We start from the raw sequence: 22,093 nt of genomic DNA, 5'->3' as shown, positions 1-22,093 counted from the left end.
ACATACTAGCCAAATTCCAAGGGGGTCATGATTCGGTCATCCCTAACCCCTGCTCTCAATCTGCACATGAAAAGAATAGTTTTCTAGCTTATATCACATTATTTCACTATTTTTTGTTATACTTTTAACACTATCAAAATGGAAGATGTTTCCAATATGTAGAAAATGAAAAAAAAAACAACAACAGAACATCATAAAAGCATGATAAAAGTTGTATTTCTTTTAATATTACGAATATTATTTTTTAATTTCAGAAATACATCAAGACAAACAATTGGTCCAAGAATTAAACATCGAAAGACCTGATGTAGTGAAAATCATTCCAATAGAAACAGACTCCAAGGATGTTCATACAAACATTCTTCTTAAAGACGTTGAAACACAACACAATCCAAACGATATAGATGTTACATTGGAGGGGAAAATTTTACCCGACATTTCTAGTCAGAAAAATTCACCGGAACAGAATCTTGTTTTAAACAATGTGAAAGAAAATTCAAAACAGTCAGAGAGTGAACTGAAGAAAGTGACATTCGGGGAAGGAGAGATAAAAGAAATAAAAGGTGTTGATTTTGACCCTGTTACTGCTGATTCGGACGATAAGAATTCTAGTCCACATTCTATTAAGATCGTAACTTACGATCAAACACCCGAAGCACCAACTCTTGAAACAGACAATTTACTCAACTCTGAAACATCAGGTAATAATGAAAATCTTAAGAATCTTGTGCCTAATCATTTACCTGCGTACACTCAGTTAAACAGTGGTGCCATTAGTGGGGAAAAGTGTGACGAGTTCTCTTGTTTAAATGATGGGAAATGTGTGGACGATGGAACCATTTACAGGAACAAAGTTAGATGCGATTGCAAACTTGGCACCATTGGATCTAAATGTGAAAAAGGTAAATGCTTAAATAATGAAAACTCTGCTATTGAATCTTTAACCCTCAACCTTCTGAATCTGGAAGTTATTATAAGTCTTTGCCATCAGTTGAGAGTAAATTTTGGACCGGCTGTTCCAAACTCAAAGCTTGGAAAATCCTTTTCATAGATAAATCCATTACATCAGACTTTTGGTGGTTCTACTCAGGTGCACATTAGTGACTTTAGTAATGCATGAAAGGGCAAATAATGTCTTCCTCCACCAGTAAAGCTGAAAAGTCACCATATATCTTATACTGTGTCGGTGCAACGTAAAACCGAACCATTTAATTCAACAGGTTAAAGGTCAGAGAATTATCGGTGTACAGAGGTGGATGATGTCAAATTATCTGCTTGGTAGTTGGTATCATAGGTTATTCAGGGCATTCTCTAGAAACAACGGTTGGAGTATTAAGGCATTAGTTGATTATTGAGAAAAGACAAATGTCGGAGTAACAGTAATGATAGTCTGTGTAGCGACTTTCTGATGAAATTTCAAACCTTAATTAAGTTAAGGCAGGAAAATGTTCTAATTGGATCGCAATCACTTGTCAAGCTTTTTAGAATTGTTGAATTTTAAGGAAGGAAAAAAAAGTATGGTATGTCGGGGAGACATTACGACTCTGAAAATAAGGTTTTATCCTTTTTACCAGGTTTTTATATCAGCAAAACAAATTTTAAGACGTCTTATTTTGTCTTAGTAATGTAATAACAAAAAATTGTATTTTTGGTGGGTTTGATAATTGACATCTCATGATTGCTTTGTTTCAATGCAGAGCAACAAAATAATTTGTTTTTTTCTGCAAAACTTTACAGTACTTGCCAGCACTCTAAAATTGGACATATTAAAAAAAGTAGTCACACTTTCTGCTAAAGACAAGGTTGTCTGTCCAATCATGTATTCTAAAATTGTTCTTTATATTTGTGACTTTACTTTTAGATAGTCTTTGCACAGTTCAAACAGTATGTGCAGGGCCTGTACCTGCTGGAATTGAGTGATTAGCCTTTGTCTTCAATATAGAGCCAGACCACAGCCTGCACACCTGTGTTGTCTGACCGACTCTATACTTTTAGTAGTTCAATTTTTTGTATGAGTGATATTGAAATGCTTTTAATCTGGAATGGACTGTTCCAAATTCAAACCAGTGCAAATCCATTACACAAATATAGCAGGTTGATGGTTCAATAAATTACCGGTACAGAATTTCAGTTATGCAGATATATTTCAGCTAAAAAATTTTAGAAAAAAATAAAAGGCTTCTGTAACAAAACACTATGTTATATTTATTACAAGAGATAAAGTTTTACTTTAGAGATAGATATCTTAGAATAAGTTTACTTTATCTTCATTAGGATTGTATGTCATAAAATGCTGTTAGTGTCGTAGCTTATTTCCCAAGAGTCGCCATTTTTAGTACCGTATAGCGTGCTTCCCTATAGTTTGTCAACATCATCTTTTCAGATGATTTCCTATAATTGTATCTCAGACAGCTAAATTTCTAACTTTATGGTGCTTTTACAATGTACAATGGACCGAACGGTAAATTTGCTAAATATTTTTCACATAAATAATGGAAAATAATGTGAGAAAAACAAATAATGTTAACCCGCCTATCACATGCTGAATTATTTAAGCAGGCAAGGAATTGTAGAATATTTTGAGGAGATTTTTTCAAAATTTTGTGTATGATCATAAATGGACGATTTCACTACTTTTCGTAGTTAAAGTTATTAAATTTGAAGATAATTTTTGCCTTTACTTTTATTTAGTAAAATTTTAAATAAGCATCCTTAAATCTAAACCAGTGGATACCTTCAGCTTCCATTTTTGGATATGTCAATAAACAGTTTCCGAGATATCAAGATGAAAAACTGTTAACAATACAGAATTTAGTCAGATCCCACAAATGTATTGCTATACTATTGGTGTTATCCTGAACTCTGCAAATGTTGGTTTTTCCTATCCCAGGGTACAAATGGCTACATCATGCACTACTGTTAACTTTAGTGTGATCACTAATTATCAATATATTTACAAAGTTGTAACTTTGTACTAAGAAAACGACACATTTTCAGAGTTCCAGAGTATCTCTTTTGGCAAAGGTCAGAAACTAAAGGTTCCAGCCAGTAATGTATTAAATCTTGCAAATTGTCTCAATTATGTTTCTTAGAGCAACAAAAGTGTGGGTTATACAAGAAAAAATTGAAGCATTAGGAATGCCTTTATATACATTGTAATTGGCTGTAACTTAATGTAAAATATAAAGTACCAAATTATTTCATTAACATTGGAGTATAGCAAGGCAGAAGGAGCAAAGCACAACCATGTTTCTTACTTCTTATATTTGATGCTCCAATTACATAATGATTTATTAATTTCCATCAAGTTATGAGTGATTTATTTTATTTTACAGAAGTGGATATTCGTTACCCTCGTTTTTATGGAAACAGTTACCTAGCACTTCCTGTATTGAAGAATGGTTACAAAGAGATGAATATATTTCTTGAGTTTAAACCCACAGGGCAGTTTGGTTTACTCTTGTTCAGCTCGGAGTTTGAGGACGCTAGGTCGGACTTCTTCTCCATCGCTCTAATTGATGGGTACTTGGAGTTCAGGTGAGATTTCTGCAATTTATCTTAAAGGGAGCTCCACTTAAGTCCAAATGCCTGCTTTTATTAAACTTACATTATCTGGTACACTTAAAACTGAAAAATATGCAAAATACATTAAAGAAATATACTCAGATTAAGTAATTTTGCAATTTCAAGCTACTTTTGAATTAAAAAGTGTTAAATGTTTTTTCCATTTTTGGGTCATTTTCCTCAAATTAAATGATTATTCTGGAAAAAAACAGAGTGAGTGAAGGATCTGAATCTTTGCACACAGGCAATTAGTTGAGACCTCCATCAGATGATACACAAACTGTCAAAAAAATATTTTGTTACATACCAAAACCTCAGTGGCGTCTCTTAATTAAATGGTTATTCAGTGTACTTGTGTACTGCTTTAAATAAGGAATTGTTCAGTGTTTGTTTGTGTTTTTCAGTAAAAAAATTTAGAATTGATTATTGCACTCTTGCTTTGACTCTTTGTTTATTGTAAAGGACTGTCTGTATAGAAGTTAAATTTGCATTTACATGTATAGGGTTAATTGATTAATACATTTTATAATTAGTTAATTGATTTTACATGTGATATTGATCATGTGATCTTAAGTTTTCTTTAAACTATTGCATGATTTCTAGTGCTAAACATGTTTCATTAAGGACAGTGGTCTTAATTATGTTGCCAATTAGGTTTGAAATAAAAATTGAACAAAAAAATGCAGACACACTCCGCTCAGCTTCAAAGAATGGTTTTACATCAGTGAATGCCACAGCAGAAACAATACATAACAGTTGATTTTCTTTCATCAATATTTTAGTTAGAGAAATAAAAGGAGAGCTAGAAATAGTAAATAATTGTTTGTCTGTTACAGATATGACTGTGGAACAGGTATGGGTGTTGTTAGGTCATCAAGTCCTGTTGTCATGGATACATGGAACACTCTAAGGATTCATAGACAAGAAACCATGGCAACCATGTGGCTAAATGATGAACAACCAGTTCAAGGGTCATCACAGGTATAAGACAGTGGTCATTGTTAAAGAACCTTGTACCAGCCTGCATAGCTCCTTCGGTTAGAGTTTCAAGACTTGTAGGTTTGATCATCAGGCTTGTCAACTATAATTACTAATCAGTCTTTTGGATGAGCCTTTAAATCGAGGTCCCATGTATAAGTGCTTAAACACTTGGCACACTAAAGAACCAGAAGTTTCTGGAATTGCTGTATCATTCTGTATCTTGCACTAACCTCCAAAATGTAAAATAACTAATACTATTCTGGAGGACTCGCTGGTAACCAGTAAAAATAAACTCAAATACACACACAAAGAACTTCTTTATTTATTTATTTATTTATTTATTAAGCTCTGTGACTAAAATAATGAGCTATTTATCTACTACAGTGTAACCCCGACATAGTGGCCATCTGTAGAGCAATTTACCTCTTTACAAAAACAGTATCAATTCTTCCATTGTAAGATTTCACATTAGTTTGAACCTCTCTATAGTAAAACCTCCCAGCATCAACCAAAGTCTTTGTCTCTCAAAGGGTGTTGCTTTGCAGAAGTTTCACTGTAATGTCCCCTGAGCTATTGAAGTTATGAAAATGTTCAATATTATAAATGTAGTATATACATGTACGTGTTCTACATGAAATTGTTTTCAGTGCACACTTTCCATCAAACAATTTCTTTGTCACAAAACATTTGTTATTCTAGAAACAGCAAATATAATTTAAATACTTTAGTTTTGGGAATATGACAGGATATGGTTGCTGTCAATTCATCATGTTGTATGGAAATAATTCAATTTACAGTAGTTTACATATTTCAAAACAGATGCTCCCTTGTTCTGTTAGACAAGAAAACATAGCTATATGTAATTTTTGCAATGCATGTGTCTGACAAAATTTAACTTATTCAATTTCCTGTACAAAACTTGTGAAAGCAATTAAGTTTTAAAATATACAGCAAGTATAGGATCTGAGCTAGAAATACAAAAAAAACCCAGTTTTTAAGTTCAAAACTGTCTGGAAAACTGTTTTAATTTGAAATGTAATATTTTGTAACCTAGCAACAGAAAAATAACCAGAAAAGTTTTTCAAATGTCGGCCATATTTTTATGTATTTGAATATTTTTACTGGTTAATAACACAATTTTGTTACCATGGTAATCAAAATTAAAATACATTATACATTGGTAGCCTTAGCTCTGCAGATTTGTCCCACTTTGATTTTAGAATAGTCCATTTAAAGTGGAAGGGATTTTGATAATGAAATATGAAAATTGAGCTACCAACAGTATAGAGCCTGGTTTTTACTGACCCTATACTGTTGGCAAAGGCTAATGACTTGCAGTTTTAGCAGGTTAAAGGTTAAATGAGAAAAAACGTGGTTGGAAACTTTTGATTATTTGAAAATCTCCTGTAAAATATAACACTATTCAATTGTGGAATACCATTTTTATGCAAATCACCCGGGAATGAATTGAAAAATAAGAAATTGATAATGAACATTAATTGATAAATGATAATGAATGATAAAAATTGATAAATGATTGATATTGAATGACATATTATATAAATAAATCAATTAAATTCTATTGTTTTTCATTGCCATTATAATTGCTTTTTATAATTCAACTAAGGACTGATGATATATTTGTGCCATGTAGCCATATTTACGATTGATTATGTTGCTTTACAGGGGTCTTATTCTCGCCTGACCTTGAGGTTAAACCTTTACGTTGGTGGATATGTGAACATAGCCCATATCCAGGAAAAGATAGGCACAGCCAAGGGTTTTGTGGGATGTATTGAACAGGTCATCGTCAATGGTTACAAGTTTGACCTCAGAAAGGCGGAACTTGTTGGAGATGCTCAATTCGGTGCTAATGTTGGTATGTTCATGTTTTTCTCATAGAATATTTTGTTATACGTGTGCTGCTTCTACGGTATTGCACGGCCGTGCATATATTTTGATGTTATGTCATTTGAGTTATACAACCGTAGAGTACAGAGATGCTATATGTATGCATTACATTATAAGTGTACTTGTCAATGAAGAATGACTTTATTTTACTGTAAAGTTATAATATTTATAAAAAATTGTTATTGATACTAAGTGGTTGTCCTTTACAGAGAATCATTAACAATCAATGTGGTGCTTGTTAAAAAAAAAAAAATTGTTGACAGAGGCCATATTTTTTATATTCCATCATAATTCTTTACACATTGGGTTGACCATTTTAAGTTTGATGTCACTGTATTTTATAAAATATTTCATTATTTAATTTTTTTTATTTTTACACATTGAATATTACAGGTGAATGTAGTGAAGGCCTATGTGAAAATGTTGTCTGCCAAAATGGCGGGAAATGTCAGGTGAAGTCTGCAGACAGCCATGTTTGTCTGTGCCCTCTTGGAAGTGGAGGTGAAAGCTGTCAGCATGGTGAGTATACATGTACAATCAATACATTCTTGGTAAATCCTTCATTCCTCAGAGGGCTTCCGAGGCCGAACACTTGACATTCCTAACTGCCAATCATTTGTCCCTCGCCCCCAAGGTTAGGATCAGTCCTGGGATTTTGATTTCTTTTATTTAGAAGGAAGTTATTTTATAATAAGCCAGCTTACAGAACGTCTGTGCTTCGGATAAGGTGTCATTCATGCCTAGAATAATTGCTGGTTAGTCTATGCATAAAAACATTTCTTTTCAAATTTGTAAAATAACACTCATTATGGCAAGACATTTTATATTTCCCCCTTCATTCGAGTAAAAATGACATTATGTCCATAAAAAGGTAAATATTGAGTCAGGTGAAAGTCAAAATAAGTTAACATTCGGCCATAATTCCTTTCAATATTATAATCTACTTTACAACAATGATGAATAACTCAAAGGCCCCAGAAGGTAATTTCTGTAAATATCTGTTGAAATTAACTGTTTTCCAGATTTAATTCAGGACACGTACTTAAACAGTAAATCCTGCAAGTAAAGGTAGAAACCACAAAATATTGATTATTAAGTAGTACATGTATTTGTTTAATTATAAAAGTATCTCATTAGGAAAGATTTTTTTTTCTTGACCCACATTTTAAAAACTTAACAATTTACTGCTGACTTAGCAGAAATAATGAATTTTTCAGTCTAGACCAAAAAAAGGCTGTAGACTGTCTTAGATTGTCTGTTTAATATTCAGACATTATGTTCCTAAGTCTGCTAAGACAACTAGTGTATAGTAATGAATAATAAAATGAACCAGTCCTTGTAAAAAGGATATATGAAAAGGTGGAAAAAGGTGCAGTCTACGAGTTTATCCAAAAATGTGTTTTCCTTTGTTTAAAAGTAGGGGAAACTATATTCAGAATGGCTTTTGGGACATGATTTTAGGTCACTATCAAGAACCAATGACTTTAGCATGGACCTTTTACCTGACTATGAACTTTAGATTTTTCATCATATCCTAAAACTCGGAAACTATTATTTTGAAACCTCACACATGGCTAAAGTGTTAGAATTGTAGGTTATTTGCATGACCAATGTAGCATGGATTTAAAGTGAAGTATTCCCTTGTGAGTATATCGCTCTTAGTTTTACCAAGCACTGGGAAGTGCTGTTAAGTGTGCTGTACAGTGACAGTTTTTGTGGTGTAATATAGGATATCTTTGATGCTAAAGAATACATGGACATATATTTAGTTCTTCATGAAGAGCCTTTTATACTTTTTATGGAAGGCGGGAAAAGTGTATTTATTTGTTAAGTTTTTGTATGTAAGCTGGTATCTCCATAACTACTGAAGGGAATGGATTGAAACTTCACACACTTGTTCTCTGTGATTTTCTAAGATGATTGGCACAAGTCCCATAACTCTGATTTGCTTTTTTACATAATTATGCCCCTTTTTCGACTTAGAAATTCTTGGTTAAGTTTTTGTATGTAAGCTGGTATCTCAATAACTACTGAAGGGAATGGATTGAAACTTCACACACTTGTTGTCTGTGATTATCTAAGATGATTGACACAAGTCCTATAACTCTTGATTTGCTTTTTTACATAGTTATGCCCCTTTTTCGACTTAGAAATTCTTGGTTAAGTTTTTGCGTGTAAGCTGGTATCTCCATAAGTACTGAAGGGAATGGATTGAAACTTCACACACTTGTTCTCTGTGATTATTTAAGATGATTGGCACAAGTCCCATAACTCTGATTTGCTTTTTTACATAATTATGCCCCTTTTTCGACTTGGAAATTCTTGGTTAAGTTTTTGCGTGTAAGCTGGTATCTCTATAACTACTGAAGGGAATGGATTGAAACTTCACACACTTGTTCTCTGTGATTATCTAAGATGATTGGCACAATTCCCATAACTCTGATTTGCTTTTTTACATAATGATGCCCCTTTTTCGACTTAGAAATTCTTGGTTAAGTTTTTGCGTGTAAGCTTGCATCTCCATAACTACTGTAGGGAATGTATTGAAACTTGAAGGGTTTGTACCTTTTTGGACAATTTTATGTATTCATAAAGGTAAGCATTATTATATTCAATGAAACACCCTTGTGACAAATTTCCGAATAGTCGAGCGTTACTGTCCTCCGACAGTTCTTGTTCATAAAAGGTCTTTCTTAAAAATAATTTTATTGTTAATGATACCTTATTTTTAATCATTTTTCAGTGATAGATGTTCATATACCAGAATTTCAAGGTCACTCATATCTTGAGTTTGAAGGTCTAGGTCGATCAGCTCTTCTCTTCCTGGAGATAGAAATAGTCCTTAAAGCAACAAAAGCAGACGGATTGATATTATACAATGGCTATACATTGGACAGAATGGGAGATTTTATATCCCTAGCTTTACATGATGGCTACCTTGAATTTAGGTTTGACCTTGGCACTGGACCTGCTATTATAAGGTAATTACTTTAATTTGATTCTTATGTTTGAAGTGTTGATTAAATTCTTAAGAATCTGCTGATTGAATTAAACTTTTTTACATTCTTAAAAAAGGAAGCAATTTTTTCCTCTTAAAAATAAAAGTATATTGATTGTTACCTTTTTATTTCTATGCAACTTTAAATAAAATGTAACAGATCAAAAGCTCATACATGTATCACTTTTATATCACCCTCTTGAATCTTGTACATGGTAACAGGTCTGAAGATCGCATCACTCTGAATAACTGGCACTGGGTGAAGGTGTCTCGTACTGGTATGGAAGGTATATTGGAGATAGATCATCGTATTGGAGCCATTGGTCAGTCACAGGGTGCTTTCACTCAACTCACTGTGACACAAAGCATGTTCATTGGTGGACACAGAAATTTTGATGAAACATCACGCCTTGCTAATGTTTCTATGCCTTTCGATGGATGTATCCAAAAGGTAAACTCTGTTCAGTTAAACTTTTAAATGAAGAATCATAAAATGGATAGTGAAAACCTTTGATCAACATATCTTTTACCTGCTGAATTTATGTAATCTATTTGCCCAGCTTTGAATTTGGAACAGTCCATTCAAAGTTTAATGGATTTTGATTTCCAAAATATAAAAATTGAGCTACTTCTTGGTATAATGCCTGGCCAGACTGCACAAACTAACTGATAAACTTACCTCTGTACTGGTAGCAAAGGCTAATCACTTTATCTTCCAGGAGGTTAGGAGGTTGAAAAACAAATAATGTGGGCATTTTATCTTTCCATTTGAAGCAAAATTATTCTTTGAGAAATTGTAATATCAACAAAGGGCACCTTCTTCCATTTCCAAGGGTAGTTTTTATCTGCAGATTTAAAAGACAAGTTAAATAGATTATTCATGGATTTTCCAAGCTCTTTCTTTTGAATTGAAACTGTTCATCCAATCTTACTGCTGAACTTAAAGAGCACATTCAATCTTGAATGATTGATTGATGATGATTGATTACTGATGACTGATAGAAAAGCACATGGAGGAACACTAAAAATAGTATACTTGTACATGTAATTTAAAAGATTGATTACATCTGGAATCTTGGGCTAGAAAGTTCGAAAGTTTCATTAGTGAAACATTTATGCATTTTTGTAGATAAGACAAGAAATTTTAAACATTTTGTTATGCGCTTAGTTCATATTGTCAAGAATGGGGACTAAGATCATTTTTACATGTACATTTTTGTTGCTGATTGCCAGAAATTTAGACTTAAGTCATTTTTTCAATAAAGTAAATTATGAGCCGCGTCATGACAAAACCAACATAGTGGGTTTGCGACCAGCATGGATCCAGACCAGCCTGCGCCTCCGCGCAGTCTGATCAGGATCCATGCTGTTCGCTATCAGTTTTTCTACTTTTAATAGGGTTTGTAAGCGAAACAGCATGGATCCTGATCAGACTGCTCAGATGCGCAGGCTGGTCTGGATCCATGCTGGTCGCAATCGCATTACGTTGGTTTTGTCTTGACGCGGCTCAATTTATATAGATCAGTGTCTGGAATTGAGACCATGGTATTAATGTTTTCTTTTTATAGCCAGTATAAGAAGGTTAAGTAGAAAACAAATTGATATTGAATGCCTCCAGGATTGTTCTGCAAGTAAAATTACTAGAAAATAACAACATGACTATTAAGGAAGTGTCACTTGGGTAATGAGATAACATGTGTTTTGTGCTACTGCTGCTGTAAATACAGGATTTTGTCAATAAGATATTTTCTGTATTACTAACTGTATATCACTCATTGTAAAATCTTGAATAAAATTTTGTTTGTTTTCCGCTGATACAAAATATCTTACATCAGCATGAAATTTTTCCTGTTTTGTACTCATGCTCTGTGTCTTGCGTATGAAGTATAGTTGAAATTTCACTCAATTTTTAGTGAGATATATTAAAAATTTTCATGTATATCAACGGCAAAGTAAAATTTATAATGTATTTGTTTCCCTTAATGATAATACTGAAAAATCATTATTATTAGCAACTAACTTAAGATTCAATAAAATTTAATTTTGTTTGCTGTACGATAATTTATATTACATTATTTGCATTTTACTTTTTGCAAAAAACAGAAAATTTGGGAACTTAATATACCATGAAAATGTCCTTTTTGACAAAACCACTAAATTTCATGCACATCAAATTTAGTGAATGCACAGTAGTATTAATCTGTTGTTGATTTTTCAGCTTTTAATAAACAATCGACCAGTTGACCTGTTACATGACGCTCTGTCTGGTGTCAACATAGAAAGCTGCGAACATCCATGTGTCGGAAAGCCGTGTTTGAATGGCGGAGAGTGTGTACCGAGGAAAGATGTATACTTGTGCTACTGTCCCCTTGGATTCTCCGGAAACAACTGCCATGAAAGTACGAGCGCACTTATATAACATGTATTACACAAAATATAAATTACTGTATAAGTCAATATTTCCGCGCGTCAAAAAGTTAGCGAATTTAAAATTCCAGACATTTGGCATGAGGAAATATAAGCAAATCATGTAAGGGTAGAATTTAATGGAAGCTTGGTTGATATCAATGTCAATTTGTGTACTTCGCCAATATTTTCACGTCGCTAACTTAACCGCATATACTTGTACAGTATATATAATGTTTTTACAATGTATTTATATATGACCTAATATAATACGATGAGGATTAAGTATTTCAGGCTCTTTTTTGGCCAAAATGTTTTATGAATCTTACAGAATCATGTGCCTACACAGTTTTACTGCTGCCACTATAGATAGTACATTACCATATCACCATTATAGACTTTGTGTGTCTATAAAATGCAACTACAGAAATAATTCATATGGAACTATCTTAAGAAAATGTAATTTTTACACAAAATCCATAGATTTCAGAAATGGTAAGATGAAGACCGTCTGCTCGCATATCCATACATTAAAATACCAATCCTTTGTGTCATCTAGATGCATATCACATATTATAGATGGCATTATTTGTGATTTATTGTCACATTATATAGATATGTAAAAGATGTATCGAGATATTGTCGTCTGCAAATATAAAACGCAGATCGTTTAAAGATAAAGCAGCAAGGTCATCAAAGTAAGATAAGGGAATTATTCAAAGAGAGGAAATAAATTTCAGACTTATCTAAAGTTCTTACAATATGGTCTCTGTGTAAATTACTGTTATCTAATTTGCTAAAACAGTAAAGGAAATTAGAGTATTTCTTTGAGATTGCATAGAATTTTTTTACGTAAATTATATTTATTTGATAAACAAATTTGGCGACAGGGATATTTTGTAGAAAGGAAATTCTATTTAAAGCTTTCTTTTGAGAATAATTGGTAAATTGTTTCTATTTGAGTTACAAATGTAGTGTAAGGAAAAACAGAATAAGAAAATTCTTTCTTCTGTACAACTTTGTGTGCTCGCTGTTAATTATTATTCCCAAACCAGATAAATGTGGAGGGGACTACATGTATATTGGATCCTTTTTGTAGTGTTTGTTGGGCCAGCTGTCCTGACCAGTCTGAGTTGTTCGCTGTAAAATCCTCTACATGTTTTGAAGACTCATCTTCAAACATAGCTAACTAATACTGCTGATGTTCAGACATAAGGTCAAGGTCACCATTGAATGTCAGACCATTTTGTGTCCGCACTATAAATCCTTTACCCCATTCAAGGATTTTCTTCAATTTTTTCAAATGTTCACATATCACCAAGGTGATGTGCAGAACCCAATACCTGGTTGTGCTGCCTCAAATTCAAGGTCACATTCTCAAAAATAATGATAAATAGACTACAATAAATCTTAAAGATGCCATAAGGATGGTGGGGGTATTCCTCACTCCTGTTTAGTTCCGTTCAAATACATGTGAACTTTTTTCGATGATCAATTGGGAGATTTTTCTTCCAAAAGAGGGAGATTTTAGAATTTGCAATAAACAAAGAAGAAGGATCTGACATCAAAAAGAGGTAGATTTCTTTAATTTGTGAAAATACCCCTTATTTTAAGAAAAATCTTTGAAAATATGGCTGCAGAAAGTGGGAGTCTCCCTCTTAAAGTGGGAGAGTTCACATATATGCAATCAGCCTTAAGAAAAGGGCATCCAAAAAGTTCAGTTTTATTGCAAAGATTCTTTTGAAAATACCTCTGCAGTAATGTACACAAACTGTAAATATCAGTTGCTGTTACAGATATTGATCTTACACATTATTTCACTAAAACATCCCACATTTATTTTTGTAGATATAGAAAAAGACATGACTAGACCAAAGTTTTCATCGGAAAGCTATTTGATATACAAGCAAAAAGAAGTTGCAAGAAAGTAAGTTAGCAAATTGTTTCTTTTTTTTAGCTCATATTGTTACAGTACATTGTGAATTTTCTTTGAACATAATGTAGAACATATAGAGGTCCCTTGTGGCTGAAGAGTTGCCTTTAAGGGTTGAGGCATTATAATTGCAGCCACCATTTATCCTTGCATGATGGTAGGAGGCGACTAAATGAGTTTGAATTACTGGAGTCTATGTATCTCTTAGCTCCAGCAGGTGAGATGGTTTTGACCCCTGGTGTAAATTTTGTAACACCTGAGGTTAAACCAATATCATCGTTCCTGTTTCAGCACCATATTGACCTAAATTGTGTTGGTGGGCTATTAGACCAAATACACAAACAAAGTCATTCAGAGATTGGTTACCAGTATGTTTGATGAAAGATTGAATATGAACATACATGTGAACTCTCCCACTTTTAGAGGGAGACTCCCACTTTCTGTAGCCATATTTTCAAAGATTTTTCTGAAAATAAGGGGTATTTTCACAAATTAAAGAAATCTCCCTCTTTTAGATGTCAAAACTTTCTTCTTTGTTTATTGCAAATTCTAAAATCTCCCTCTTTTTGAAGAAAAATCTCCCACTTGATGATCCAAAAAAGTTCACATGTATGTATGAAGATTTCTTTTATTCTACTTGGCTTTCTGTACATTGGCGATGTTGACTTGCCTTTGCTACCAGTCTACAACTATGTCCTCATGACATGTTTCAGGTTGATCATACTGAATATTGATGGCTGTTAAAGCTTAAGATTTTGACTTTGAAATTCCTTAGATAAACAGTTGTCAATGCCAAATTAAAATCATGCCTAGTTCAATATACATGTACATAAATTTATCATGTTGAACTTTAAGTAGATTACCATGATTTCAAGTCTGTATTATGATTGAAAATAAATGAATTTTTAAGCCTGCGAGGATATGTTTTACATGATACAATGTAATTTCCAAATTCTGAAACTTCAAAAATCCGGAAATCTAAACATTTTTCAGGATCCCGCAACCTTTCCTTCTGATTACTATGCAATTATTTCCTGAACCTCTGACATATGGAAATTGTAAATTCCAAACGCTTTTCTGGAAAAATTAGGGATTTATCAATTCTTCCAAAATTCGGAAATTGAAAAAGGTGTGAAGGAATATTTTAATTGAGATTTTAAAACCCTCAAAATGTCAGTATCTTTCAAGTAGCTATTTGAATAAAAATCCCTCAAGCATGTCAAACCCTTAATAAAAAAGTGTGAAAAATAAGAAAGTGATAACTAACATAATGCTATTGTGTTAAAAAGTCATGGGTAAATAATGAAATTTATTAAATTTTTATTTTTTTGCAATTTTATTAATTTTATCCGGTTCATATATTAAACGAATTTTATCAGTTTCATATATTTTTCATCATGTCCTGCTTAAACAATGTTTGATGTATCTAATTATTCAAATAATTCTGAACTTCTGAATTCTGGAAACTTCCAATTCCAAATTTTTTTACTAGTCCCACAAGGGTTCGGTTTTTGGAAGTTACACTGTTAATAATTTGTTATTTAATTTTGACAGAATTGGTGGAGACAACATTGATATAAAGTTTTCAGTAAAGCCTACATCAACAAACGGTCTCTTGTTTTGGTGTGGTCCAGATGTAATGCAAGCAACCAGTGATTATATAGCTCTGGGTTTTAAAGATGGAGCTCTGCAGTTCCGATATAATCTTGGTAGTGGAGAAGCTGTGATTGAACTTAATAATTCCAGATTGTTTGATGGAAAATGGCATAATGTTCATGCTCAAAGGTATAGGAACTTCTTCAATTTCAATTCTTTAGGAATAGTTGGTTTTTTTTTTGCTAATGTTTTGTTTATGCCACCAATAAAGAGCCAGGTTATTGTGCAAATCCATACTGTCTGACTAGACTGTGTTCTGATGGACTCTCAATTTTATTTAAAAAGGCTCAACTTTGCAAATTCTGCAGGGTATAAACATTTACGTATTATAGGCTTTTTTTAGCTCACCTGTCACAAAGTGACAGGGTGAGCTTTTGTGGGCGTCCGTCCGTCCGTAAACTTTTACTTCAAATGACATCTCCTCATAAACCACTAAGCCAATTTCATCCAAACTTCACAGGAATGTTCCTTTGGTGGTAACCTTTAAAAATTGTTCAAAGAATTTAATTCCATGCAGAACTCTGGTTGCCATGGCAACCGAAAGAAAAAACTTTAAATATCTTCTTTAAAAAAAACCTAAGAGCTAGAGCTTAGATATTTGGCATGAAACATCTTCTAGTGAGTGTCTACCAAGTTTGTTCAAATAAAAGCCCTGGGGTCAAAATTGGCCCCGCCCCAGGGGGTCATTGATTTTCCCTATATGCACATAGTAAAAACTTAAAAAATCTTCTTTTAAAGAACTCAAAGAGCTAGAGCTAAGATATTAAGCATGAAACATGTTCTAATGGGTGTCTACCAAGTTTGTTCAAATAAAAGCCCTGGGGTCAAAATTGGCCCCGCCCCAGGGGGTCATTGATTTTCCTTATATGTATATAGCAAAAACTTAAAAAATCTTCTTTGAAAAAACCCAAATAGCTACAGTTTAGATATTAAGCATGAAACATCTTCTAGTGAGTGTCTACAAAGTTTGTTCAAATAAAAGCCCTGGGGTCAAAATTGGCCCCGCCCCGGGGGTCATTGATTTTCCTTATATGTGTATAGCAAAAACTTAAAACTCTTCTGTGAAAAAACCGAAATAGCTAGAGTTTAGATATTAAGCATGAAACATCTTCTAGTTAGTGTCTACAAAGTTTGTTCAAATAAAAGCCCTGGGGTCAAAACTGGCATCGCCCTAGTGGTGTCATTGTTTTTAACTATATGTGTATAGTAAAAACTTTAAAAATCTTCTTTGAAAAAACCCAATGAGCTCAGAGCTTAGATGTTTAGCATGAAACATCTTCTTATGAGTGTCTACCAAGTTTGTTCAAATAAAAGCCCTTGGACTAAAATTGGCCCTGCCAGGGGGGGGGGGGGGGCCTATATACAGGTGAGCGACCTCAGGGCCATCATGGCCCTCTTGTTTTTCTAATTTTTATTCTGTACCATGCTCTATACATACCATTGTAATCCAATCATAGACTGTATTTTCTGTGTAATACAAACTATAATATAAATTGGGAGAAATATGAAGTAAATTATTTTTCTTGTTTCATTACTGACCACTAAGTAAAGGTCATGCGATTTAACGCTGCATGCGTCCAGATGAGCCAAAATATTTGTAGGAAATCAATTTTTAGAAAATTGTACTAAGATTTTAAGAAAAATAATAAGATTTAAGATCTAATTAATAATTTACATGTGCATTTAATTATATACATGTACATTTTCAAAATTTTCATGAACATTAGCATGAAGCTGGATACATGTTGCTTTAACCCATTAATGCTGTAGAATACTCAAACATTTTATTGAATTATAAACAGTACGAGGACCGTTATAATACACTTCTAAGTCTTCTATGTAATTTCTTCTCAAAATGAAAATTCTTTTATTTTGGAAGCAGTACAAATGTGATACAATTTTAACCTCTGTATACAGACATGCTGTATGATGATCACTACATAATGGCATTGCAATCATACCAAAAATGGTAAAACAGTGCTATCACATTTCCATTTCTGATCTTTTTCTCCCTCTCTCTGTTTCTCTCTGGAAATTACATTTTATGTCTCAGTGAAAAATATTTTAATGGCACATCTGCTGCGCTGCCATGCATTCATGCATTGTTTTGAATGATGATCGATGCTGACAATTGGAATTGTTTAAAATCTCTTATTTTGTTTCCCTGCCAGCAGACGTAGTTTACGCAGACATCAATTTTAAGAATTCCTTTCACATTAACACAATAGGAATTGTTGAAAGTCATTAAATTTTCAAGCGTTGCACTGTGGGTGAGGTTGAACTATAAAAGGGAGATGTACAGATATTGACGTCTGCTGGTGTTGAACAACAAAAAGTTAAGCTCGTATTACTACTGATATGATCTGCTCTTTCTTGTTGCTTTTTGTTTGATTGAAATAGCTTGATGTTTTTACTTGAAAAATGATTCAATGATTCAAGTCCCATGGGAATTATTTGCGAATCAGCTGCAAAGAAATGTACATATTTGTCATCAATATATAAATCATTTATAAGGTGCTTGCATGTATTCTAAATATGGTATTGATAGATTTTACCAGTATATAATTCTATACATGTATATAGAATGAGTCAATTTTAATGGTAAGAAAAGACTCGCAATGTAAGCTTTTTGGTATTTTTTAACCCTTAGCCTATTAGCAACCAAATCTACCCATGTGACCTGAGCAAACTAAGATTACAATCATGGTTAACAATCTGATCATGGTCTGCACTGTTAGCCAGTCAGTCAATACATATTTCGTAATTGTCCCTAAAATTGGCTTAAAATGATAAATGGTTCTGTCAGGAATGGAAGATGGACAAGTCCATTTAATTGCAGGGTTAGGGTTAAAGAAATAATGACAATTTTCAGTCACAGTCTGTTTTGAAACTATTCCTTATTCAAAAACAAGACATGTCTGTTAAAAGAAGGTTGATGTCATAGTTTTTATTAAAGCAGGCTTTGATTTAGTAATGTATAATGTTGAAATATTTTCTGTTTTCAGAGATAAACAAAATGGCTTTTTGTCTATTGATGGAAGAGACATAGTTGAGGGAAAATCAAAGGGCAGCTATACCATGTTAAATACAAATAAAATACTTTATATAGGTAAATTATATTTGTATACTTGCTTAATTTTTCTATGGTTACAGAAACATTAAATACAAATAAAATACTTTATATAGGTATAAATTGCTTGTATATTTGCCTAATTTTTCTATGGTTACTGAAACATTAACTTTTAAAGCTTCAGGGCCTCTATGGTCATATAGTTATAGTCATTGACATAGAACCTTTTGCCCTGCCCTTGCAGCGGATTCAAAACCCATAAAGGGTCATTGAAATGTGTTCATGTCATCCAGCTAGCTTATAGAGGGTTGGTATTTCTACTGTTGGGTTGCTGGTGTGCCTGAAATTATGCACAAAGGGGCACTGGAGGTCTTTCCTCACCTGTAAAACTGGAAAATCACAATGTGACCTTTATAGTGCTGTTTTCATTTAAAACCAAACCCAAAAAGCAAAATTAAAGCTTTACTATCTACAGTAGAGTTGGGTTGTGAGAGAATTTTTGCATAAAGGATAATCTTTTTTGTCCTTTCACAATAAAAAAACAAAAGCTTAACAGTGGTGACAAATTAACAGTTTCAAAATTCAAAGCAGTGCAATGGTTAATGATTAGTGAACTGTCTTTTTAATCATTGAATTCTTATTGTAGATTATTATAATCTTATTATGAGTCATTTCTTTTTAGGTGGCATGCCAGATGTATCACAAGGGACGTTACGCAAGTTTAGTTCAGGTTACAGTGGCTGCATTCAGGAAATGGTCCTAGATAACGATTTCTCCTTATCACTCCTTCAGTCCGCAGACAGTGGTAGAAATATTGTACCTTGCTCATAATAGCAATTGCCAGATTTGACGTAAATAGTGATAACTTACTAAACTCTATTGAAGTGACTTATATATACTTATCAGAGATACTTATGTGCAACATTATTTACAGTCTGATTTAAAAAAAACAACAACAAAAAACAGATGTTGACACAAGAGTTAAGCTCATAGTGTAAGGTCTGGAAACAGTGATTTCAGGCCTGTAATGAGTGCTTTTAGAGCACGGAAAAGTGCTTTTAGTAAGGCCTGTAAAGAGTCTTTTAAAAGCTAGGAAAATGCTTTAAAGCATAAAAATAGTGCTTGCGGCAATGAAACAGTGCTTTAATGCCTGAAAACTGTGCTTTATGGCATTGAATCATTGCTAAAAGGTGCTGAAAAGGTGCCCTAAAAATCTGCTTTAAAGCATAGAAACAGTGCTCTTAAGCATCCAAACAGTATTTTAAGGCCTGATAGTTTTCAGGCATTGAAACCGTGCTTTAAGGCCTGGACTGTTAAGGCTTTGAAACTGTACTTTAAGGCCTTGAATCAGTGCTTTGAGGCCTGGAAACTGCATTTTAAGGCATGGAAATAGAGTTTTTAGCTCTTGTAACAGGTTACTGATGAAACAGTTGTATAGTTCTGAGAAAGAATTGTCTCTGTCATGCCATTTAACAAATTTTATTTATACATTAATGGCGATGTTTACTAAACATACTTAAGAATTTTCCTCTCTTTTTTGATATTAATAATGAAACAGCGAAATTTTTACGAATGACTGGTCAACATTTGTATGAACTTGATATAATTATGTTGTGCAATATATTATGTGGGACTGTACTATAGCTTTGTAACATGAAGTTTTATTGTTTTGTTGTATGATCTTACTGTTACTTTGTAGTTTAAGGTAGTCTTACTGTAATGCTTTCCTCGAAAAAAATTCTTACATCTGTCAATACTGTAGCAAATCAAAATGTTTTTTTTTTATAGATTATTTACATCATTCATCCTTTATGGCTATGTACTATATTGCGGTTATAAATGTTTAAAGATAATTGAATACCGAAGAGTGTGAAAAATGACGTTCCAGGAATGATCGATTTATTAGGATATTGGCCGATGTAAGAAATTTTGGCGGGAAATCATTACAGATAATCTACCCCTGTAACTATATAATGCTCTATTATGAAATAGAGTTTTCTTAAAATATACATTTCACAATATACACTGTCAAACCAGTTTTATTGTTAAGCAGAAAATAAGTAGAACATACCTTTAGATTTGATTTGAAAAGTTGATTTTCAACACTCACTTTCAAATTATTTTTTTTCTATAAATTACAAAGAAGTGGCAGCAATGGATGTAATTTTTTTTCTTTTCTGAATCTGAAGTCATTGATCTGCCTTAATTTAATTTATGTTCATGGATTTTGTTAAAGATTTGTTAGAGATATAGAGATACTGGACAATTTCTAAGTCTAACACCTTCTTTTATGTAAAATGTCAGTTCTTGTGTTTTGACTGTGTAAGACTATAAATTTGTCAGCCTTACTTGCCATCAGTACATTTGCTTACTCCTGCGAATATTTGAAATGTGTCATTTTTTTTTTTTTGAAAATATGTGAAAATATGATTATGATGAATTACTTATATGTAGGATTGTATGTTGGCATGTGTATATGAAATATATAATAAGTTCGTTAAGGCTTTATGTTGTTATAATTTTAAGGATGTTTTTTTTTCGAACATAGAAATGAATGTCCTTATAGACAGATTAAATTATTTATTATTTAAGTGGAATTATTGTACCAAATGGTACAGATTGCTTGTAACCAGTTTATAGTTTACAATAAATTATATTTGCGTAAAGTTACTATGTAACTTTTTTTTTAAAATTTATGATAAGAAGATGTCTAACTTATTGAAGATGTCTAACTTATTGAAGATCAGTAATTCAATATAAGTGCTTGCTTGTAAATGAAGTAATGCAACAAAATTGCATTTTGGGTATTTGACAACAACAAGATCTTTAAAGTTATCTTATAACAACAACAACAACAACAACAACAATAATAATAATAATAAAGTCTTTATTTAAAGAGGCTACACAGTTGCAACAAAGGCAATCTACTCTGTGGGCCTCAACAGGGTAGATTAACAACTACAGTATCTTTCTTATGTGTTTCTTTATGATAAGAAAAAGCAGTTAAAAGCAAGTAATTTGTTGTGACAATATAAGATATGGAAATGTGGTCTTTAAGGGCAGGTCATCTTTTAATTAAAGGCAGTTGTGCTTTAAATGGTTTGATTCGAAATATAAAACGATGGCCTTTCTAGATGATCTTTAACACAAATTTTTCTGTAAACCAAATGATGAATGTTGGAATAACCTTTACAGTTTACAGTATACCAAAGACTTTCTCTAGAAAATCTCTTATGTTTGAAAGTTCAAGTAATTATTACACTGTATAATAATGTATAACATGTGATGAATTTTGTAGTGTATGTATTTCGTACAGTGATGAAATGTTTGTGCCATAATCTTTGATTTTTATTTTGTGATTTAAAATTGTATAAAGTATATTAGTATTTGACATACTAGAAATAACATGTGCTATGTTCTTGTAATTTTTTCTAATTGTGCATATAACAGGTTCTGATATCAAGGGGGTCTCCAATGGGTATAGATCTGTCATGTCACCTTAGTGCAATAACTGGTCAACTCCTGTTAAATTTAGGACTTAACCCCTTTCTGCATTAAGATGGCAATCACTTGT

The 22,093-nt window shown here is 32.7% G+C and overlaps 1 protein-coding gene across 1 annotated transcript; it reads left to right on the top strand.

Annotated features, from left to right (window-relative positions):
• Positions 1 to 266: 266 nt before the first annotated feature.
• LOC132758581 (pikachurin-like) lies at positions 267 to 20,928 on the top strand (the record flags this gene model as incomplete). The annotated part of the gene is given in 12 exon segments (XM_060750270.1): positions 267 to 902; positions 3,336 to 3,537; positions 4,401 to 4,545; positions 6,232 to 6,424; positions 6,850 to 6,975; positions 9,200 to 9,437; positions 9,677 to 9,905; positions 11,673 to 11,853; positions 13,709 to 13,787; positions 15,348 to 15,578; positions 18,455 to 18,558; positions 19,202 to 20,928. Coding segments are annotated over 12 exon segments (2,513 nt in total), but the record flags the coding sequence as incomplete, so codon positions are not given.
• Between the last annotated feature and the right edge of the window lie 1,165 nt (positions 20,929 to 22,093).

This window comes from Ruditapes philippinarum, unplaced genomic scaffold (genome assembly GCF_026571515.1).
Source record: "Ruditapes philippinarum isolate M1 unplaced genomic scaffold, ASM2657151v2 ctg336_1_1_1_1, whole genome shotgun sequence".
NCBI classification, from domain to species: domain Eukaryota; kingdom Metazoa; phylum Mollusca; class Bivalvia; order Venerida; family Veneridae; genus Ruditapes; species Ruditapes philippinarum.
The sequence above is the reverse complement of the archived record's forward strand: the minus strand, read 5'-3'. Positions and strand labels throughout refer to the sequence as shown.